The 23,679-nt window shown below is 53.5% G+C and overlaps 1 protein-coding gene across 9 annotated transcripts in view; it reads right to left on the bottom strand.

Annotated features, from left to right (window-relative positions):
- RANBP3 (RAN binding protein 3) overlaps positions 1-23,679 on the bottom strand; it is a 63,413-nt gene that overhangs the window by 1,585 nt on the left and 38,149 nt on the right. For 4 of the 9 annotated variants that reach the window (XM_030935256.1, XM_030935254.1, XM_030935259.1 and 1 more), the window contains 12 exons: positions 22,491-22,562; positions 16,556-16,621; positions 15,604-15,696; positions 14,563-14,690; positions 10,133-10,252; positions 7,844-7,947; positions 7,058-7,136; positions 6,078-6,180; positions 5,429-5,538; positions 3,452-3,572; positions 774-916; positions 66-252 (listed from right to left, as the gene is read on the bottom strand). In XM_030935256.1, coding sequence (XP_030791116.1) covers positions 66-252; positions 774-916; positions 3,452-3,572; positions 5,429-5,538; positions 6,078-6,180; positions 7,058-7,136; positions 7,844-7,947; positions 10,133-10,252; positions 14,563-14,690; positions 15,604-15,696; positions 16,556-16,621; positions 22,491-22,562 — 1,326 coding nt within the window. The remainder of the gene's footprint in view (positions 1-65; positions 253-773; positions 917-3,451; positions 3,573-5,428; positions 5,539-6,077; positions 6,181-7,057; positions 7,137-7,843; positions 7,948-10,132; positions 10,253-14,562; positions 14,691-15,603; positions 15,697-16,555; positions 16,622-22,490; positions 22,563-23,679) is intronic. The other 5 variants (XM_010367189.2, XM_010367187.2, XM_010367188.2 and 2 more) reach the window with 3 other exon arrangements.

The following is a 23,679-nucleotide window of genomic DNA, read 5'->3' as shown; positions in this document are numbered from 1 at the left end:
AGCACTGGATCAAGGATGGTGGGCAGCTCCTTTTATCCCCCCAGGGTAGGGACCACCGAACTCACCAGCTGCAGTGGCCCCTGAAGGAGCCAGGACATCGTCATCGTCGCTGTCATCCTCCTCGTTGGACGGGGCTGCCCCAGGTTCAGGCGCGGGCATCTTGGCCTCCTGCTCCTGCTCCACACGGCTGCGCAGGGCCAGGATGCGGTGGTGCAGGGCCGCATACAGCTGACCCGTGTCCTTGGAGCTGGCCTGGGACGGGAGGAGGGTATGAGACCCCCGGACCCCAGTCCTACCCTCTCCTATCTTCTGCAGAACACAAGTGCCAAGTCCCAAGGTTCAGAGGTGACACTGCCACAAGGCCTTGTGGGGAGACCACTGGCCCCCGGCCCTGGGCCTGCCGGCCTCTTCCTGAAAGGATGCCACCACTCCCAGGTGGCTGGGAGTATCCCAGAGGTCAGGGTTGGTGGACTCGACTGTGACACCATGACACAGGACAGAGGTGACCGCCCCACAGGGCTTTTAGCCTTGAACACATCACAACCCCTCAGCCAAACCCCAGCGGCTTCTCTGGGGTGAGAAGGGGACGAGGACTATGATCTCTATTCCTGAAGGCTGGGACTGGCAGGTCCCATAGTGCTTCTGGTGTCCCAGGCAGCACCTGAGGCCCCTCCCTGCTCCCCTCCCCACCGTCCTGCTTATCTGTGTGCCCAGGAACCCCCACATAGCCGGCACGATGAGGGGTCCCAGATGCACCCGAGTGGCTGGCTCACCGAGATCAGGAAAACCTTCACGCCCTGGTCCTCAGTGTCCATGGCTGTGATGCGGATGCTCTTCTCGCTGGCCTTGTCGATCTGCATCTGGGCCCAGAGCTTGGTGTTGAGGATCAGTCGCAGGCTCCCCTGGGTCCGCATCACTGCAACCAGCAAGGCCACTCAGCCCTGGACCCCACCCTGGCCACCTCCCAAACAGCCAGCTCTGAGAGCCAACACAGTCCAGAGGGAAAGCAACATCACCGCGCAAAAGCCCAAGATCCTCCCAGGACCTACCCACAGAGCAAGACTTCTCCCTGAGGCCAGCCCTGGCACACCTGCTCCCGGGGCGGGCTCCTCCTCCCCAAGCTGGACCACTGAAGGCCACAACTGTGGGTGGCCACACAGGCTGGTGCTGCAGATTAGTGGCCAGAGGCCACATGCAGTTTGTGGGAGGTTGTGTTTGGTCCACACAAGGGGGCACCAGGATGGCAGTTCCCTTGGAGAAGGGGGGATGAGACAGGAGCACGGGGTGGGCTGCGGGAGGCAGGGACTGATACTCAAGGTGTGTGCACTTCCTGTGTGTGTGAGACATCGGCCTCCATGGGAGTCCACGCCCTTCTGACTGGCCTCCCCCGAGTGGGCCAGCCCTGCCCTCTGGTTTCCTTAGGAGAAGGCAGAGTAGGACCATAGCTTAGCGCTTCCATGGAGAGGGGACAAGAGGACTGAGGGCAGCAGATTACGGAGGGAAATGGGAGAGCCTTGACTCTCTAGAGGATGGAACACCCCCGCACCAGGCCTGGGCCCACCCCATGGACTCAGCCAAGCCCCTATCTTCCCACTGGAGCAGGCCTGGAGAGGGTCAGAAACTTGACCCCTGCCCTGGCTCAGCAAACAGATTTCCCTGAGCCCAGGTGCCCACCTCAGAGGCCGAGTGGGAGAAAGACGGGGGTGATTTTGCTCTCCCTGAGGCTGGGGAGGGCACTGCTACCACGGGGCTACAGGCTGATGACTCAGGCAGAGGGGATGACCTGGGGGCTCAGCGCTCTATGCCCTCTCCTTCCACTGACATTTGAACATTTCCACGAGACAAAAGGAAAAACACAAGATGTCCATGAGGCTGGGCACGGTGGCTTATGCCTCTAATCCCAGGACTCTGGGAGGCCGAGGTGGGCGGATCACCTGAGGTCAGGAGTTTGAGACAAGCCTGACCAACGTGGAGAAACCCTGTCTCTACTCAAAGTATAAAAAAATTAGCCAGGCTTGGTGGTGGGTGCCTATAATCCCAGCTGCTCGGGAGGCTGAGGCAAGAGAATCGCTTGAACCTGGGAGGCGGAGGTTGCAGTGGGCCGAGATTGCGCCACTGCACTCCAGCCTGGGCAACAAGAGTGAAACTCCGTCTCGAAAAAAAAAAAAAAAAGACATTCATGGGGAACAAAAGAGCAGTCCCAGCCTGCAGGGACACCCTGTCTGTTCTGACTAGGGCTGTGTTTCTGATCGAAGTGCATGAACACTACCCTTCAAGGGGGCCACCTGAGTTACTGCTGGGCCTGAAACCCATATTTATGAAAAGGCCAGAAGATGCTTTGACTCAGGAAGATAAAACAAAAAGATGGTCCCAGCGCAGTGGCTCACGCCTATAATTCCAGTGCTTTGGGAGGCTGAGGTGGGAGGACTGTTTGAGGCCAGGAGCTCAAGACCAGGCTGGGCAACATAGGGAGACCCCATCTCTACAAAGACAAAAATAAAAAATCAGCCAGACGTGGTGGTGTGTGTCTGTAGTCCCAGCTACTCAGGAGGCTGAGGTGGGAGGATCACTTGAGCCCAGGAATTTGAGGCGACGATCACGCCACTGCACTCCAGCCTGGGTGATGGAGTGAAATCACTTTTAGAAAGAAAAAAAAGGACACGCCCACATTTCAAGTGTGCACACACGGGCTGATTTCCCTAACTGGGCGTGTGTATGCAGGTACTCCAAGCTAAACGTCCACCAATAGGGAAAAGTCCATTAACTGTCAGTGGAATATTAACATGAAAGTTTTTCAAAAACAGTATACTTTATTTTTTTCGAGACAGAGTCTTGGTCTGTCGCTCAGGCTAGAGTGCAGTGGCTCAATCTTGGCTCACTGCAACCTCCGGCTCTCAGGTTCAAGCAATTCTCCTGCCTCAGCCTCCCTGAGTAGCTGGGATTACAGACATCTATCACCACGCCTGGCTAATTTTTGTATTTTTAGTAGAGACAGGGTTTCGCCATGTTGCCCAGGCTGGTCTTGAACTCCTGACCTCAAGTGATCCACCCACCGCGGCCTCCCAAAGTGCTGGGATTACAGGCGTGAGCCACCATGCCCGGTCAAAATTTCTCTTTATCAAGAGATTAGACTTGACGTTTGATTTTGTTTTCCTTTCTATCATAAACCTGCCACTTTCACTGTCAGAAAATCAGTTTAAAAACTTCCACAGACTTTTGTCCATTTTGACACTAAGAGAGTCACGGACAAGCTGGCAGCTGGAGCCAGTGTGCAAGGGTGGTGTTGAGGGCTGTGTGCAGGGAGTGGGTTTGGGGGGCAGCTCTCATGGGGGACCAACTCTGTGCCTTGACTCTCACAAAGGTAGGGTCAGGATCTCCCCAGCTTCGTTCCCTTTGGAGTTGCACAGTCCCCAGTCCTCCTGCGGCCACAGCCCAGCCCTCTGCAGCTCACCTAGTCGGGACTGTAGCGTGCCGTCATCCGTGGATGCCATGTCATTGAGTCTGAGCAGCCCCCGGCCTCTCTCCACCCAGGACTGTGAGGTCTTATCGAAGACAAACAGCTTGCACTGCATCTGGAACACAGTAGCCGCTGGTGAGCAGAGACCCCAGCTGGTGTCCTGCTGCAGCCACACCCTAAGAGTCACCCTTTAGCCTGTGTGGACTGCCAGGGCTGGCCAATGATGGCCTGGGGGGGGGCCACCTCCGTCAGTGTTTTTGTCCTGCCCTCAAGCTAGAACAGGCTTTACGTTGTAAAAGGAGTATCGGAAATTAAAAGAATCACTAAGGCAATGAAAAGCAAAACAACAGTGAGAAACCTCTCTGCGCACTCTAGGATGGCTGTACCCACGTGGGGAAGCTGGAACCCTCACACACTGCCGGTGGGAAGGCCGCACGGTGCCACTGCTGTGGAAGAGAGTCTGGCAGCTCCTCAAAGTGCTCAACAATTCCATTCTTCGGTATGTACCCAAGAGAAATGGAACATCTGTTCGTGTTCACACACAGATCGCACATGAACACGCACAGCAGCATCATTCACCGTAGCCCAGCCTCAAGGAGGAATGGACCGACACATGTGGCCCGTCCCCACAGTGCATCTCATTCAGTCTTAAGGAAGAATGAGGCTCCAACCCCTGCCGCAAGGTGGATGAACCCCTGGCTCAGCGAGAGAAGCCAGACACGAAAGGCCACATAGTGCATTGACACCATTTATATGAAATGTCAAGGACACACGCAAAAACCAGAGACAGGAAGCGGATTTGTGGCTGCCAGGGGCTGGGGAGGGAGGAGGAGTGACTGCAAACGGACGATGCTCTTTCTGGGGGAATGGGACAGTGTTCTTTTTGGGGGCAAAAATGTACATTAGATTGTGGTGAAAGTTGTCTAACTCTGTGAATATACTAGAAACCACGGAATTGTATGCTTTAAAAGGGTGGATTATATAGCATGTGTACTGTATTTCAATACAGCGGTTGTGTATATATAAACAAAGAAAAATACAAGACAGACACCCCTACATGGCTTTCCACATACCCGCTAAGTCAATCTCTTTCCACATGAACAGATTACAAAATGTAAGTGGGGAAAAAAAAGCAGTGTTCTTAAAAACTCCACAATACGCCACCCGGTTTACAGACACAGACACATGCTTATGTGCCACAGGAGAGGAAGCAGATGGATGCTGCCCAACCTGGATGGTGTGGCCTCAGGAGGAGGGGATGGGGGATGCCAACAGGGGACAGTGGGATGGAAGCTCTGGCTGCACCTGATTTTTTTCCCTACGAAGACACCACAGGATGCCAGGTGACAAATACAGTTGTCAGCTCTGGGTTACAAGAGATGTTTGTTATGACAGTCTTTGTCATTCCCTGAACCATCAAGAATGTTTCAGGCTGGGCGCGGGGGCTCACGCCTGTAATCCAGCACTTTGGGAGGCCAAGACGGGTGGATCACATGAGGTCAGGAGTTTAAGACCAGCCTGGCCAACAGGATGAAACTCCGTCTCTACTAAAATACCAAAATTAGCTGGGTGTGGTGGTGCACCCCTGTAATCCCAGCTACTCAGGAGACTGAGGCACGAGAATCTCTTGAACCCAGGAAGCAGAGGTTGCAGTGAGCCAAGATCGTGCCACTGCACTCCAGCCTGGATGACAGAGTAAGACCCTGTCTCAAAAAAAATTAAAACAAAACAAAGAGTGTCTCAAACAGATTCTCCTCCTCTGAAACCAAAGACATGCAAGAAACCCCTTGCAGAGAGAGCCTAAGCTCTCTCTACAAGCGCCACCAACAAAGTCCCAGAGTGTAGGGCCAGTGGCCCCTCTGTCATCTCAGTGGCAGGCCTCTGTGCTCAGAGGATGTGCGCCCAGCCCTCGGGGTTGGACCCCAGGTGCATGGAAGACCCAGGGCCATCGAGGAGGGGCTGGCCCCTCACCTGTAACACATTGCTCTCCGCCTCCTCCCCGGTGATGACTTCCACTTTTTCCAACAAACACTTCCGCGCTGTTGCCTTGGTGTAGGCGGCTGCCGACTCGGCCAGGGACTCTGAAAAGTTATTGGCCAAAAAGACTGACTAATTATTTGGCAAGGGGAGAGCGTGCAGCTCACAGGAAATGAGAGGGTCGGTTCTGGTCTCAAGGATGCCAGCTGCCCCTGGCAGGCCTGACCTGGCAACCCAAGTGGTCCCTAGACACAGCCAGGGCACACGGTCTCAGAAGCTGCAGGGAGACCATCTGGGGGCCAAGTGTGGCCCTAGACTCTCCTGTTCCTGCTGAGCAGAGGACAGGGGGACAGTGAGGGACTCCTCCACGCCTGCTGTCTGCGCCTCCCCACCCTCCCCACAGCCACAAGGCGACACAGCCCCTCGAGTTCATTATCATAAACCCCTGTCTCTGCTCACTGCAAGGCAGGACCCTGGAGGTCACGGCCCTGGCTTAGTAGCTGGTTCACGTGTGGTCGTTACTGCTGCGGGAGTTGGGCCCCTTATCCCTCCCGGCTGGGGGTATGAATGGACCCAGCATCCCCTCATCATCCCCCAAGATGACCTACCATGAGCCCCATGCAGTGGTGGGATGGTAACGTACCTTTCTCAGGGGTGGCCTCCTGGGACGAGGATTCAGACCCTGACTCGACAGCTGCATTTTCCCTGTTGGCATCTGAACTGACCTCGTTTAATTTAGGGGGGCTCTGCAGGCATACAAGGAAGAGGGAGCTTGTGTGGTCCTTCAGCTGCAGCTCTGAGCACCTCTCTGCCTGGCCCCCAACACCCTGCTGCCCCCAGCACTCCTGCCCGCTCCTGGTGACACCCTGAACTGCCTGGGAGCTCTCCACGTGGTCCCTCAGGCATCAGCAGGGGGTGAGTGCCACCAGCCGACAGTCCCCTCGGACCACACTGGACACTCCGTCTGGGTGAGGCAAGACTTTGACTATTTCATTGAAATAGAAAAAAGGCAGCGTGGCCATAAAGGAAGAGAAGCTGCAGAGTCCTTAATGCGGCATAACTCAAGCAGCTAGAGTGACCAGGCAGCTCAGGACAGGCCCTCACGCAGTCATAGTGGAGCTGGGTGGAATCAGGAAGAAAAAGGAACACATGTAAAGAGGTAGGCAAGCCATTCTAGAACCCTCTCCCAGGCTGGCTGGGCTCCTGGGAATGGAGACAGGCCTTCCTTGCACAAAAGGCCTTGGCCGCAGTTATGCTCACAGGAGCAGGGAGGCCGGCAGCCCTGTCCCACACGACTTTTGTCAGTTGGCCTGGTGGGGAGGAACCGTGGACTCCGACTGTCAGCAGGGCCCTGCAGCCTCCAGGGAAGCCCATCTTGGGATGAAGCTGGCCCTGGTCAGCAGAGAGGAGCTGGGAAGAGTGAATGCCAGCTCCTGGGCAGCCAGTGGCCCTGGCCAGTTTTCACGCCAAGTCTGAGCAGGGTCTTCCCTCTCTCACTTGTGACTGAAGCCATCCCCATCTCACAAAGGACAACACAGCAGCCCCGCGCTCCATGTCCCCTCGATCTGGGGCTGATGCCAAGCACCTCTGGTCCCCAAGAACATTCCCAACATGGCCACTCACCAAAACTCGCTCGCTCATGTTCTGGCCAAATACAAATTTGTTGCTGGAGGCGTCGGCACTATTGGTTGAGTTCTCTAAACTGAAGAGAAGATGTGCCGTGAGTGTGGGGGCGTCATGTGGGAATGTGGCTAGGCAAATGTGTGGGCACCCATGGAGACACACTGGTGCAGAGGGCACAGTGGAGGGGTCTCCCCTACTGTGCACAGGGTGGCGTGTCAGAGGCAGGACGCCACATGCCTCCCTGTGCCATTGGAAACATGAACCCTTAGCTCGCTCTGATGGAGGGACCCACAGCATGAGGGAAGCCACCTTCCACCTGCTCGGCCCGCTCACCTCCCAGGCGGGACATGCTTTCTTCTGAGATACCTGGAGGGGCAGCTGGGCCGTGGGTAGCAGCCACGCCAATCAAGGGCATGCTGAGGTCTTTGCCCCAAGTGCCCAAACCCAGGATAAGGAGGCGCCTCTAGCCTGCTCTGTTCTGCTCTGGGCATGAGGTCCGCGAGACAGAGGGCACACTCCAAGGGCTGGGCTGTATCCTCCATGGGCCCCTGGACAAGCCCACAGAACTCTGGTCCTGTCTCAGGCGTCCAGTGAATCACAGAACAAGGCCTACAATCCTGGCCCACCCACGGTTGTGCCCAGAGTGGGGAATGAGAGACGGGCCCAAGAGCAACCTGGATTGTGGGTCTGAGTCAGGCACGGGGACCACAGACCCTTCAGTGGCAGAAGCCCTTGCGGCCACCTGCATCCCCATGCTAGGCTGGCTGCTGAGCCTGAGACACACACCTGGAACTGATATACTGAAGGAAATAGTTCGTTGCAGTTGGCGTGTCTGCGCTGGGGTGTCCAGCATTCTCCATGTCGGCTTCGTCCACGCTCTCATTGATCAGCTGGGAATGAGACAAAGTGCTCAGTAATCGGGGGTAGGGTGCGGGGTGGGGTGGTGTCTGCAGAGCCCCTGAGCTGCATGGAGCTGCCGGGAGTCATGAGCCCTCTCCTGCACCCGCCTGGGTGTGCACGTGCACATGCTGGGGGGCAGGGCTGTAATCAACTCCACCACCTTTTGCTTTAACAGTTAAGATGGAGAGAGAGCTCATGAGGCTTCAGGGAGCCTTTTCCGCCTCGTTATAAAACCACGCCTAAGCTGGCCTCTTGGTCAACGCTTCATAGGGAGAACACAACGTTATAAAGTTGGTGTTTTGGGGGGTTTACTATGAACATGATAGAAACAGCATTTCTTGAGGGCCTCTTTCCTACCAGTTGCTATGCTGAGTCTGTCAAATGCATGATCTGCTTTAATCCTTATGAGGCCTGAGAGGGGGATGTTAGGGACCAACAAGGAAGCAGAGGCTCAGAGGGTTAAGAAACCACGGCTCTGGCTGGGCGCAGTGGCTCATGCCTGTAATCCCAGCACTATGGGAGGCTGAGGCTGGGGGGAATCACTTGAGGTCAGTAATTCGAGACCAGCCTGGCCAACATGGAGAAACCCCACCTCTACTAAAATTACAAAAATTTAGCTGGGTGTGGCAGTGGGTGCCTGTAATCCCAGATATTTGGGAGGCTGAGGCAGAAGAATCACCTGAACCCGGGAGGTGGAGGTTGCAGTGAGCAGAGATCAAGCCACTGCACTCCAGCCTGGGTGATACAGCAAGGCTCCGTGTCCAAAGGAAAAAAAAGAATCCATGGCTTCACGTTTGCCCTGGAAGGAGAGGCTGGGATTTGACTGAGACTGTGAAGTGCACGTAGGTCTCTGACTTTTGCAAGAAGCCGACCCCACCAAATTCAAAGCAGCCGTCTCCCCAGACTCAAGGCAGAGATTCCACAGGGCCTGAGCTCCACGGGCCAAGCCCTTCTCCGCCTCTTGCCCTCCTTTCCTCCTTGGAGGGAGCAGCCCCTGAGGGACTCATTATTTCGCCTAAAGCCATGGCGACAGCAACATCAACTTTCCATGCTTCTCGACTTGGGCTTCTATTGGACGGTAACAGAAAGGAAAGCAGAAAACACGAGCCGGTGCTTTCTGCATGCTAGAGAGGTTTTTGTTGATTTCGAGGGCCCTCCCCGTCGACACTACTGACATATTGCCATGGGGCCCAGATCATTCCCTGTGGTGTGGCTATCCTGGGCACTGCAACGGGTGGAGTGGCATCCCTGGCCTCCAGAAGTACCTCCCAGTTGTGACAACCACAAATGTCTCTAGACACAGCCACCGATGCCGCCTCTCGGGCTCTCAAAGAAACTTCTGGCCAGTGGAGTTTCTAGAGATGCTGTAGCACATTCCATGTCTGTGGCTGAGAAAGGTGGTGCTGGCTGACCCTGGTCTTCCTAGAGTCCCAGTGCATGGTCCAGGGCCACTGTTCCCAACCACTGCCAGCCCTTCCCCACCCCACAGTCTCCAAACTAGGACCACATGCCTGGAGGGCAGCCAAGAGGTGGCAGATGCTTTGCTCCTTTTCAGGAGAGAAGACTGTTGTCATCACCCCACCCTGCCCCACTTAAAAAAAAATTAGGTAACAGTTCTTAATGGGGGCGATTCTACTCCACAGGGAATACTGGCCACGTCTGGGGACACTTGTCGTTGTCAGATGTCAGGAGCATTGGGTGGGTGGAGGCCAGGGATGCTGCTCAGCAACCTGCAGTGTCCAGGGTGACTCCTCAGAAACTAGGAATGGTCCAGCCATAATGCTGCTAGTGTTGAAATGGAGAAGCCAGGAACAGAAACCTCTGGGCAGAGCTGAGAACACTGGACCATGCTGTCTTTCTTCTCTGCTATGAAAGCCTGAGGCCTCAGGTTCAGTCACCTCCCCTGTCCCCTGCTACCATGAGTACCAGGGACCCTGACTTGAGAAGCCACTGCAGGTGAGGGCTCCAAAGCCTGGGCCGCTGGTGGGGAATTGCCAGGGCCCAGCACACGCACACCAGCAGTTGACTATGCCGGGAGCCATGGGGCTGCCTCACTAACACCTTCTTTGTCCCACGTTTCCCCTCCCCTGTTAAAAGGAAAATCTACTGACTTGCCTGCTGTTGAACCTGGGGAAGGCATAAAAAGTCAATGCGCTGGTTCAACAGCTCACATACCTTAACTCTGTCCCTCAAGTTCTGCCCAAATACAAAGGCTTGCTGTGTGGCGGGGTCTTTTTTCTCACAGGCTTCCTCTTCAGAGGCATTGCTGGACTCATTTTTCTGGGGCTCTTTCTCCTATCAAAAACAAAAACAAAACAGAGTAATCAAAACCAGTGCCACACTTGGCCCAGACGGATGCCCAGTAATCCCACACCAGGTCATGTACTCCACGCGTCTCCTCTGCACGTGCCTGCAGTCCCAGCTACTCAGGAGGCTGAGACAGGAGGACTGCTTGAGCCTGGGAGTTGCAGTGAGCTGAGATCACACCACTGCACTCCAGCCTGGGTGAGAGAGCAAGAACCTATCTCCAAACAACAAAAAAGAAACACCTGTGCCATGCAGAAGCCTTGGTGCCGGCAGAGGACAGGAAATAACCTAGATGCTCATCATTAGCTGAGGAACAAAGTAATTTACGCTAGAAAATATGGGGAAAAAAAGTACAGCACAGCTGTTACCACCGAGAGGGAGGTAGACCTCTGACACACCTACAATACACGGATCAGAGAAGAGAGCAGCTTGTGGGACACAGAAGTGCGATTCCATTTCTGTTAAAGCAAACCCAGTCCCGTGTGTGTGTGTGTGGTGTGTGTGCTGTGTGTGGGGTATGTGTGGTGTGTGTGTGTGTGTATGTGTGGTATGTGTATGTGGTGTATGTGGTGTCTGGTGTGTGTATGTGATATGTGTATGTGGTGTGTGGTATGTATGGTGTGTATGTGTGGTGTGTGTGTGGGGGTATGTGTGTGGTGTGTGTGTTTTGTGTATGTGCTGTGTGTGGTATGTGTATGTGCTGTGTGTGGTATGTGTATGTGGTGTGTGGTATGTGTGCGTGTGTTATGTGTATGTGGTGTGTGTGTGCATGTGTGGTGTGTGCGTGTGGTATGTGTATGTGGTGTGTGTGTGTGTATGTGTGGTGTATGTGTGTGTTATGTGTATGTGGTGTATGTGGTATGTGGTGTATGTGGTGTGTGTGTGAGATATGTGTATGTGGTGTGTGGTATGTATGGTGTGTATGTGTGGTGCGTGTGTGGGGGTATGTGTGGTGTGTGTGTTTTGTGTATGTAGTGTGTGTATGTGTATGTGGTGTGTGTGCATGTGGTATGTGTGGTGTGTGTATGTGTGTGTGCGTGTGTTATGTGTATGTGGTGTGTGTGTGGTGTGTGCGCGTGTGGTATGTGTGGTGTGTGTGTGGTATGTATGTGGTGTGTGTGTGTGTGTGGTGTGTGTGCGTGTGGTATGTGTGGTGTGTGTGTGTGTGGTGTCTGTGTTGAGGAATGCTCAGGAAAATAAGCCGGCAGAGAATTCAAGCCACTGACAGAGCTTACTGGGGGCCCTCTCAGCTGGAGGGTGGGTTCCACTTGTTACTTTCTTTTTTCTTTTGAGACGGAGTCTCGCTCTGTCGCCCAGGCTGGAGTGCAGTGGCCGGATCTCAGCTCACTGCAAGCTCCGCCTCCCGGGTTTACGCCATTCTCCTGCCTCAGCCTCCTGAGTAGCTGGGACTACAGGCGCCCGCCACCTCGCCCGGCTAATTTTTTGTATTTTTTAGTAGAGACGGGGTTTCACCGTGTTAGCCAGGATGGTCTCGATCTCCTGACCTCGTGATCCGCCCGTCTCGGCCTCCCAAAGTGCTGGGATTACAGGCTTGAGCCACCGCGCCCGGCCCCACTTGTTACTTTCTAGGATTTCCATTTTGTGTAAATATTTTCAACATGCAGGCATGACTTTTGTAACTAAATATCCTAAGACCAAATGCATTTATCTTGAGATAATGGAATATGAAGTTGCTAGTAATTTCTATATGTCTTTCTTATACTACATGATAAAAAAGGTGTTGTAGAATTTGAAAAGAAATTTTAAAAGGCTTTTGGTAGGTCTCTGGGAATGTGTACAGTGGACATGAACATGAGGTAGGGAGCGTTTTCCTGGGAGATGTTGTGAAGGGACCTGACAACCATGAACTCGGAGGTGAGAAAGGCTACAGGCAGCTTCTGACTGCCTCAGTGTGTCCAGCGGGCAGGGAAGCCTAGAGTCACAGTGCCAGGCCCAGAATCAGTGGATCACAACACTGAGGGCACTTTCTGGTCCAACTGTGAAGAAAGTGAAGAGTTTAAATGTTTCTCTACTGTGCTCCCTAGAAATTCTGCTATTGCTGACTTCATGCTGCATCCTTGTGCCTGTGCAAGAGTGAACGTGGCTTTTAAAAATTAAACACACACCGTGTTTAGCGACCTGGAAGTCCTCAGAGGATGGGCTAATCCCCAGCCCCACTGGGGCTGCCTGCAGACCGTGGGGGGACGCACTTCTGGCAGAAACACTCCCTGGCTCTTGGCTTTGTGTGCTGTGCGCCCCCTGCTCACACTGACTGGTGCTAATCCCGGGTGGGCGGAACCCACAGAGTCACCTGAGATGGGGCAGGCAAACAGCAAAATGTTTCTGACCACAGCGTATGTCTATGACCTGGCGGGGCCTGCTTAGAGGATTTGCTTAAACTGATAAGTGAATCCCGAGGCCTGTAACCAGTCTTAGACTCTGTGTGTGTGGGGCGGGAGGGGAAGCCTCTTTCCCACTTTCCCAAAGACAGTACCAGAAGTTCCCCCACGGGTCGCCCCAACATGTACGCCCTCCTTAGAGGAGATGCCTCACTTAGCTCACATTCCTGATGAGCAGTGTGTATCATGTTCGTGGGTGGCGTGGAAAGGCTCGGGCTCCTGCTGCAGGGCCAGAGAAAGATACACATGGCGAGCCTGGCGAATCTCAACAGCACTGGGTGTGGTCAGAGGGCAGTGTGGGTGTGGCTGTGTGGCTCCACCCCAGACCCACATGGAGCAGTGGCTTTGGAACCAGACGCAGGAGCTGGGAATGGCAGCCAGTGGACCATGGGGTCCAAGGATCAACATTAGCTACTGGGGCTGGCCAGCCTGCTGGAGGAAAGATGGCACATCACAACTTCTGAGCTCAATGATTTGGGAACAAGCTGTGTATCACTGCTGAGGAGGGGCAGGAAGAGGGACTATGTCCCCTGGGATGGGACAGAGCAAGGCCTCTCCAGCGAGGGGCAAGCTCTTGGTAGTGGGTGTGGCCAGGTCAGCCTGTGCGCTCACCATCAGGGACAATCAGAGACATTGGGAGAGGGCGGGATGGGCTGGGTCACTTCTAAGTCCTTCTCCAACTCAGAACCATACATCTGATCTGCTCAGACCTCAGCAGTCAAAGTTTCCAAGCCGCAGTATGCAGTGGAAGTGATCCCTATTTCCAATTCAGCAAACTCGTTTGAAAAAGGGCATGGGGATGTTTTAAAATTTAACTGTGGACAGCTATTTTCACCCTTTGAGCCACAGCATCTACTGGGGATGGGAGGTATAAAACCGCAGGCCATGGACACAGAGCGGAAAATAAACACAAAGATCCAATCTGGCTTTTACACGGAAGATATCACGTGGTGTTACCCCAAACTCTGACTTTAAACCCATCTCTGCCAACTTCAAACGAGGCTCTTCATCAACATCCCTTATTTCACAGTGGCTGTGAAACACAGCTTTTGGCCCATATAATCCAATCCATATCCCCGCTTAAACAGAACTATTTCTTTTTTTTTTTTAAGGCAGGGTCTGGCTCTGTCGCCCAGGCTGGAATGCAGTGGCGCGACCTCGGCTCACTGCAGCCTCCCCTTCCCGGGTTCGAGCAATCATCCAGCCTCAGCATCCTGAGTAGCTGGAACTACAGGTGCATGCTACCATGCTTGGCTAATCTGCGTATTTTTTGTAGAAACAGAGTCTTGCTATGTTGCCCAGCGTGGTTTTGAACTCCTGGCCTCAAGCAATTCACCTGCCTTGGCTTCCCAAAGTGCTGAGATTGCAGGTGTGATCTACCGTGCCTGGCCTAAACGAACTATTTCTGAGATGACTCCCAAGGCAAATTTTTCAACTGGAACCACACAGATAGGAGTCTCTGAGGATGGTGTGGGTGTGGACGAAGAGAGGGGAGACATTCCTCACGTTAAATGTTGCAAAACACCCAACAGCGACAGCCGTTCCTCAGGCCCTAGTGATTCCCTGGAGTGCAATGGTTCAGGTCCTCCCTCAAGGATCACTCCCTTGAGACACGTGGTGGTCAGCCTTGGGCAACAGGCCCTTCCAGCAGAATTTGCTTGGGAGACACTTCTTCAGAGTGACTCAGCAAGACCACCTCGGGAATCTAGTTATTTGGTTTGTCAGGTACTGTTACTCACAGAGCCTACTGAGCAAATCCAGAGAGCCTTATAATAGGCCCACGTGGAAACTGCTAGGAACAGGTGACAGCGCGTGGACTCCACAGCGTGCTGGGAAGGCTGCCCTCCCGCTCCCAAGGGGCCCAGCACGCAGCACTTCCCTGCCCCAGGACCCACTGACCTCAAGTGCACACACCTCATCGGCAGCTTCAGAAGGACTTCTCCGTGCAACAGTGTCAGGGGATGCTGCTGGCACTGCCCCCGTGCAGTCTGCTGGGAGGCTGACCCCGTTGGTGCCACTGCTGGGGACTGTGGGAGGGAAGGAGAGTGGGGAATCACAGGTGCTTGGCAGCCCTCCCACCCCCACTCACGTAGCTGAGGGGCTGGGCCACGTCTAGTCTAGGGCCCCTCCCATGGTAAAGCCCACAGCACATGTCTCCTTTTTAAGGAAGGACCTGGTATCTCTACAAAGAGTCAAAATTCTTGGATTAAAAAAAAAACAGGAGAAACAAACAAAAAAGAGAAACCTGCCGAGCACAGCGGCTCATGCCTGTGGCCCCAGTGTTTTGGGAGGCTGAAGCGGGAAGACTGCTTGGGACCAGGAGTTTGAGACCAGCCTGGGCAAACGAGCAAGTCCCCGTTTCTAAAATAAAATAAAACAAATTAGCTGGGTGCGGTGGTGCACACTTGTGGTCCCAGCTACTTGGGAGGCTGAGGTGGGAGGATCGCTTGAGCCCAGGAGTTCAAGGCTGCAGTGAGCTATGACTGCACCAGTGCACTCCAGTCTGGGTGACAGAGCAAGACCCCATCTCTATATATATATAAAATACAAAATTAAAAAAAAAATGACCTTTCAAGTTTTTAAAGATAACCTGTGAAAACTGAGGCTGCAATTCTGTCTGTAAACACACAGGGATAAATCTCATTCCCAGGAGCCGGCCTGCTTTTATGAAGACTGTGAATGAACAAAGCAGGTTTCACCCACACAGTCACACTCGGCCGAGAGCTGTGAGGAAGCTGTGGAACCGCCTCTCACTCCTCCGTTGCTAGGGCTCGGGAGGCTTGGGGTTGGGGGTGATTTAAAGGATCATCTTCCCTGATCTCTCTGTATTTCTGGTGCATTCAGCAGTCACCTCTGTCACAACACTGTTGTCCCGGGTGCGACTTCAGGAACGCTCTACCCTGCCATCTGGGCCTGGGCGCCAGGGCTGCTGTTTCTTACCGGTCTGGGACAGTGCCTTTGGCTGCGGAGCCTGTAACACTGCCGGGCGAAGCACGCTCCGCTGCTGCTCCTTGGGCTTCTGGCTTGGCAGACCTGGGAACAGAAGGTGGCCTTCCCAGTGCCCGTGGACCCCTGCCTGCCCCCAGGCGCTTCAGAGACAACCCATTCCATGCCCCTTGCGGGCTAGACTTTACAGGGAAGCATTTTTTTAAAAACTTGAGGTCTTTTTTTAACAACTGGACAGATCTGGCATTTTTATATATGATTAAGTGAAATTCCCAGTAACCGATGTCTGTGAATTAATCTAGTTAGCATGGTAGCGTCGTGGGGCGTTGAGGGACAGCTATTCTCTGTAAGCTGGACTCAATAGTCAAGTGGAGACTAAGGGGAGAGCAGTGAATTCACAGGCAGCTACCCGGAGGCTGAGGACTCGATGTGGGGTCAGGTACAGGCACGTTTTGCACCTGTTTTTCAAAACAGCCATGCTGAAGAAGTCCCTCTGCCAAAGGCAGACAGGGCAAGGACCCCTGCACATGCCCTGCCCTGTGCAGCATCCCTGGCAGCCTCACTAGCAGCCGGCTCCCCAGCAGCGCGCCGCTGGAATACAGCCACCCTGCTAACTGGGGTGAACACTGTGGTATGTGAGGGCCAGAACACGCAGGACAGACAGGCTGAACCAAGTGCGCTACTGCTGGGCACGGAGCCTGCCCGATGTACCCCAAGCCTAGCATGCTCCTGTGCAACCAAACCACCGCCCACTTTTCTGAGCACACAAAGCTCAACCTCCCTGCTGGACAGCCTCTCTTTAAAGGAACTTTCCAGGGCTCATGGGTCAGGTTACAAGTGAACTTTCTAGAAATCAGGCTGAGCCTGTGCTATCCTGGTCTGGCCAAGCAGAGGTCTGAAAAACGTCAGAAAGCCACCCCCCGCCCCAGGGAGGTGGGTGACCTACCTGCGCTGGGGGCTTGGCCGTGGATCAGCGTTGGCGGCTTCAACCGGAAGCCACTGCTCCTTTCCTCTAAAAGCACAAGATAAAAAGATCAATAGCAGGCCTGCCTGGACAGGGGCTGGGCCTGCGGGGCAAGGGCAGGACAGGACTATGGTCTTGGCCTCAGTGACCTCGGGCCTGGAGAACCAGGGAGAACATTTCCAAATTACAACAGAAGTCTCGTCCGATCAGCAGGCCTAGAAGGCACCTGGAGGAGGGAGAGGCAAGGGCAGGAGGAACGACCACTCTTGGGCCAGCTGCTGACCACGGGGGCAGGCAGGGCATCAGCTGCCTTCCCAGCGGCCTGAGACCTGCTGCGGGCTCAGGAGCTGAGCTGCTCAGGGGCCCTGCACCTGGCCCTGGAGAATGTCAGGGAGCCACGGAACACAGGCGCCCAGGCCCTGCTTCCCTTTCCTAGAAGGTTTGTCCGTCAGAGCAAGCATCTGTGGCCAGGAAAAACCTTGGCACCACTACAGATGTCTGGGAAGTGAGACAGGTTTTTATGGTGAAAAGGTCAAAGGTGGCAGACAGTGCGCCTGCCTCCCCTTTCCAGATGTGCCTGCCGAGCTTCCTGTCTCAGTGAGGGAGCACTCCTGGCCACGTGGAGGAGGCCAGCTCCCCCCAGGCTGGAGTTTGGGCTGACAAATTCACAAAGCTAGAGGGAAAGGCGAATGCTCAGGGGCTCCTGGGATGGCTCAAGAGCCCAGCCTCACCCAGCCACCTGTCCACATGGACCCCTTCATCTGCGTGTCTTGGCAACTGTGCCCATACAGGGAGTAGGGATGGTGGTCTAATCTGATCCACACCAGGAAGGATTGTCATAAGAGGCCTGTGACTCAGGCAGGCAAGCCTGTTCCTGGGCAAGGCTGGGGTATTATGGCTCCTGGAGGTGGCCCTGCTTTCAGGCTAAGCTTCACCCCTCGTCAAGCTACAGGACACAAGATCAATATACAATATACAAAATCAGTTGTGCTTCTAACACTAGCAGTGAATGACCCAAAAGCAAAATTAAGAAAATAATTCCATTTACAATAACACCAAAAGAAAGAAAACACTTGGGAATACACTTCACAAAATAAAACTATAAAACAATGTTGGGGCCAGGTGCAGTGGCTCACACCTGTAATCCCAGAGCTTTGGGAGGCTGAGGCAGGACTGCATGAGCCCAACAGTTTGAGATCAGCCTGGGCAACATAGCAAGACCCTAACTCTACAAAAAATTAAAAACTTAGCTAGGCATGGTGGTACATGCCTGTAGTCCCAGCTACTCAGGAGGCTGAGGTGGGAAGATCACTTGAGCCTGCAGTGAGCTACCATTGTACCACTGCACTCCAGCCTGGGTGACAGAGCAAGACCTTGTCTCAAACAAAACAAAAACATTGTTGGAAGAAATTAAAGGTGATGGAAAGACACCCCCAAAGGTGGTATGCTATCTGATTCCAATTCTGTGAAATGTCCAACTAGGTAGAAAGGAGCTGAGCGGTTACCAGGGCTCAGGGAGGGAGCTGGGGGCCCGCTGTGACTAACGGGGATGAGGTTTCTTTTTGGGATGGAAATGTTCTAAAATGAATCACGATGATCGCACAACTCTGTGAATGTACTAAAACCACTCAATTGTACACTAAAACGATGATGACAAAACCTGAAACGCCTTATCAGCCCACATTTTCAGACCCAAAATCAAATCAAGATTTAGCAGGCCAAGGAAGACTCCTCTCCCGCTGTGCCCCGGAGGCGCCGCTGTGCCCGGGCAGCAAGAGGATCGCAGCAAGTAACCCTTCTTACTGTAATAGCTGTATGAAGGAGTTGAGCCCCAGGGGCTTCTGGCAGTCTGTGTTAGCAGACCTGGTGCCTCTCCCGTAATAGACTGGTCATAAAAAACAAACTCAGGAGAGCCAGATCCTGCAGGATGCGGGGGTGAGCCACCAGATGTTCCTTTTCCGAAGGAAACAATTACATTTCCAAAGCACGGAGCTATGCAGGAGAAGGCTAGCAATTTAGATACGTTTTTAAAAGGTCATATTCACAATTTAGGTAATTTTTAGCAAGCTCTTCAAGCTGGCTCTCGAAGCTGATGTTTTGGCCACAGACTGACTACTGCCCTTCCACACTCTGCTCCGTGCAGAGCTGGCGCTAACACCGAGGGGAGCCTGGGAGCTGGCCCAAGCTGCCAGGCAAAGCGGGAGACTTGGATAATCCCTGCCGACCTGTCACTAGTGCTGGGCCCAGACGCTGGCCCTCTCCAGAGCCGCAGGCAGACAAGGCGCGCTCCAGGGGCAGCCAAACTCTGGAGGTCCCTGTCACAGGCCCTGCTCCATGAAAACAAGGGTGGTCTCTTCTCCTTCCGGAAACTTTCTTCCGCAACACAGGTCGCAACACAAGTTGCTGAATCATGGCCAGAAGCCGATGCCCGCCGCATATCCAAGGGGTGCGGGCCCTAGAGGATGCTGCGCCAGTCTCTGAGGGACGTGCATCACTCCAGAGAGGAAGAGGACCCCTCCCGCTGGCAGCCTTTGCCCTCCTGGGAAGCCAGCAGGCTCCCCGTCCGAGGGTGCTTTTCGCCTGCCTCAGAGAGCCCCAAGTGATGTCTGTGGGAAGCCATGCTTACCCCCCAGGGAGTCCCAATTTAATCAGGGAAGGGATGGGAATGAGACTGTGTCCATCAGATGCTGAGAAGGCAGCCTGGCTGGAGTGTGCATGGTCTGTGCATGGATGGCGCTGGTGCAGAGTGGGGAGGAGGCTCAGCCATGCGGTGGGCAGGGGGTGATGCCTGATGCATGGAGGACAGAGGGCACTGGTTTCTTAGTGCTGGAAGAGGGGCAGAATATACCAAGGGAGGCACCCACGTGCCCCTGGTGTCATCTCCATATGCCGGCAGGTAGACAGAGTGACAGATCATGTGGACAAAGATGTGTGTGTCCCTAGCTCTGTCTGCAGAGGGCCAGCAGCAGGGCTACATCTGAGGCAGTGAGATTGTAGTGCCGCACCAAGCACTCAGACCTCGGTTTCTAAAGACCATGCTCCTTGAAGAACCAGCGTGCCTCTGAGAAATGCAGATTCCAGGACTGGGATGAGAAAAGAAGATGAGCCGGAGGCTCCTGTTGCGACAAAGTAAGGTAAGTGCTCAAAAGAACAATGGGGACCTGCCTGACAGGGCTTCCACTGGCCATTAAATAAAAACCAGTAACCACAGAAGGTCACCCACTGATGCCAACAGAAGCTCATCTGTCCATGTTGACACAATCAATCAACAAACACGTGGGGAGAAGGCAAGCTCCTCCTTCCAGGGAACACCATTAATCAATGCAGCAGGGATGGTGCTCACAGAATCCCACGGGTGGTGGGATTCCCAGCTGAGAGGCTGGGTCACGAGAATCGCTTGAACTCGGGAGGCAGAGGGTGCAGTGAGCCGAGATTGTGCTACTGCCCTCCAGCCTGGGCAACAGAGCGAGACTCTGTCTCAAAAAGAAAAAAAAAAAAAAAAAAAAGGAAGAGAATCCCATGGGGCAGTTGTCAGCAGGAAACATCACTTTGTAAACATCACTGGGAGCGAGCACTGGAGGGCATGAGTGCGACGAGGTACACACAGTCCCGGAGTCTAAAGTCTCTCAGAAACCATCCAGCACAAAGGGGAAAGTAACTTTACAGTGGCAAAACCTGGCAGACAGCACCCTGATCGAGGTCACAGCTACTCCGTGCTGGTAAGGGGACAAATGAGTACTGTGCATGGCTTCTGTGACGTTCTCATCCAAGACGCCACACCTGGGTCTCACCACCAGGACACACTGGACAGGCCCCAACTGAGAGACTTTTACCCAACAGCTGACCTGTAATCCTCGAGGTCATGAAAGTCAAGGGAAGCCTGAAGACCCATTCCTGATGAAAGTAGAGGTATGTGAGGTAGGACCAGGGTCTGAGTCCTTTTTCCTAATGGACTCATGGAGCCGACTGGAGAAAGCTAAATGGGGTCTCCAGATAAAAGGGACAGATAAATTCTTCTGTGTTAAAACTTTTCAAAATTAAAGCTAAAAAACAGAAGGCAGGCAGACAAGGATATGAAGTTGGCTTTGCAGAACTGATGTGAGGCTAATATGACCAGCTTTTCATGCGTGAGGGTGCTCGGGCTTTAAACCATGCGGTGTCGGGGCGGGCCTGCGAAACAGCTGCCCTGCTCCTGAGCCTGGAGGGGAAAGGTCTGTGGGCAGACAGCCAGGAGGGAGGCCGTTGCTCACAGACCTCAGAAGTGATCATGAGATTTGTAACAGAGCTCAGCAGCACAAATGGGACCAGACACACAGCTTTAGAAACTGATCACCTAAAGCAGAACCTGCCTCACCACGGCAGGCTCCCGTCCAGACCACCACCTGCTAAGTGACACCCCAGGCATGACCAACATTTTGCCCTTCTTGAGAACCTTGAAACACCAAAGCCCCTCTGCAGGACGAGAACAGGCGGTTGGCTCCAGTTTGCTTTTAGAGTCAAAATGACTCTTTGAAAAGGGGCCATCAACTCAATGCTCAGAGTTATAAAAACCCACCTCTTCCCTTGACACGGACATCGTGCCAGCGGCTAACTTATCTCACAATGCTTTTGAAGTCGGCAATGAATTTATATAAGGTAGGTTGGGTTACAGAATTCAGGTTGTTAAACGTGCTCGTTAAATCTTTTGTGAGGAATTTCAGCCACGTGGGAGAAACTGTCAGGAACCTTGGAGTTGGTTCTCCAGTGAAAGGCCAAAAAGGCGGGCTCCGTGTTCTTCAGAAAGGGGAGCGGCTGTCCCTAAAATTTTAAAGCTGGGGGCCGGGTGTGGCGGCTCACGCCTGTAGTCTTAGCACTTTGGGAGGCTGAGGCGAGCAGTTCACCTCAAGGTCAGGAGTTCGAGACCAGCCTGGCCAACATGGCGAAACCCCCGTCTCTACTAAAAATACAAAAACTAGCTGGCGTGGTGGCGCATGCCTGTCATCCCAGCTACTTGGGAGGCTGAAGCAGGAGAATTGCTTGAACTCAGAAGGCGGAGGTTGCAGTGAGCCGAGATCGTCCCACTGCACTCCAGCCTGGGGGACAAGAGCGAAACTCCATCTCCAAAACACACAAAAAAGTTTTGAAGCTGTGATTAAACATATTTATCTAGGTAGATCTAAGCAATATTAATGTGAGAATTTAATACACTGAAAAGGGGTCTGGAAATTCACCAACAGGCGTTACCTCTGGGATGGCAGGGTGAGTGGGGAAGGGGCAGGGATTCTTTTTACTTGAAATATTTCTGGTTTACTTTAAAGAAAAAACAATTATGGGCCAGGTGCGGTGGTTCATGCCTGTAATTCCAGCACTTTGGGAGGCCAAGGCGGGCGTATCACCTGATGTCAGGAGTTCAAGACCAGCCTGGCCAACAGGTGAAACCCCATCTCTACTAAAAAATACAAAATTACTCTGGCGTTGTGGTGGGCGCCTGTAATCCCAGCTACTCAGGAGGCTGAGGTAGGAGAATCACTTGAACCCGGGAAGTGGAGGTTGCAGTGAGCTGAGATCACCCTACTGCACTCCAGCCTGGACGAAAAGAGTGAAACTCTGTTTAAAAAAACAAAAAACCCCAATTATGAATGCATTACTTGTATAAAATTTTGAAAAATGAGTAATGCATTTCTTTACAGGTTGTTTTTAGAGGACTTAAGGCCCCATGCAACCAGGCCCTGCCTGCAGAAACAAACATAAGGGCTTATGAAGCCTCATCTCACGCCAGATCCCCAAACTGTAAGCTGAAGAGTTGGGGGAAAATTTTAATAGCTGAAAAAGGACTGACTTTAAATGCCTGCTGAAGATCCGATTTTCCAACACCAATTGCTTTTCCTCCCAGGAGAACCCCCAGGCTGGGCAGGAAGGCAGAGGGGCGGGGGCTCACCTGGGTCTGAGTCGGAATTGCCTGCAGATGGCTCGCAGAAGCTTGATGGCATAAAAACATTGTTTTTTGAAACTGTCGACAAGGAGGTGCAGGTGGGGGAGGGAACAAGAGGAAAAACAGCATGAATGGGTGGGGTGGACCCTCATGTCCCACGGGAGGAGATGGGACAGCACGCAAACAGGGCATGCAGTCTTTCCCCAGAAAGCAAACTCCAAAACTCTCTTTATAGCAAGCACTACGAGGGTCTCCAGCCCGACGGCCTTCATCTGTCTGATGACTACAGTTAACTCTGGTCAACTGGGGCCACCCCGTTGTCCCTGCACCCCTGCAGGGGCAGCCGGCAGGGGAGGTGCCGGATGCTCCAGGCCACATTGGAGACCCTGACTCCTTCTCACCTATGGAGGATTGCCCATGGGGTCCCCTCCCCCACCTAAGATCTTCCTTCATCAGGGCAACTGCTTCCCAGGGTGTGGGCCAGCCAACAGGTTTCCACAAATGAAGTGGAATTCGTAGGGCAAGAACTCACTCTACGCAGAATGGAACCAAAGACAACACTGTTCAAATTATCGGTGCCCCTCACGCCTCCAGTTGCCCTGAAGATGGAAAGCTGAGTTGTCTCTTGGGGGCTGCCGCGCTGGATGGGAGGTGATTTGAAGTGGGCCAGGGGAGAAGAACAGTGGTCCCTCACTTCTTTAGCCTACATTCACAGCCCAAACACTTCTTCTCTATGCTGGTTTCCGATGCAGCAAGCACAGTCTAGCAGTGGGCAGTGAGTGGGAAGGAATAAAATCAACAAGCAGGGAGCGGAGCTCCCTCATTCCACAGAGCACCTATCCACGGGCGCAGAGATCATTAAATAAAGGATGTCGACTGCAAGCCATCTGGACAGTTCCACAATATCCGGTCAGCAGACGACAGTGTAATAGCACTGGAAAACCTAATGCAGCCTTGCAAAAAGACGCGGCCATGTCCAAAACCAACACAATGGGAAAGGGGCACGAGAGCAGGGGTGTGGAGGGGTGACTTGGGAAGGAGCCTGGCTTCCTACACTGTGTGTTCCTGTAACGCATGCGTGACTTATATAAATAGAAACAACTTGACATCCTGAAGGTTCAGGACTGTAAAATGATTTACATGAACTTTCCAAGAATGGATTTCAGTTGGGTAACCGGAGAACCTGTCTAAACAC

This window comes from Rhinopithecus roxellana, chromosome 8, assembly GCF_007565055.1.
Source record: "Rhinopithecus roxellana isolate Shanxi Qingling chromosome 8, ASM756505v1, whole genome shotgun sequence".
Taxonomy (NCBI): domain Eukaryota; kingdom Metazoa; phylum Chordata; class Mammalia; order Primates; family Cercopithecidae; genus Rhinopithecus; species Rhinopithecus roxellana.
Note: the sequence above shows the minus strand (reverse complement) of the source record. Positions and strands in the feature narration are given on the sequence as shown.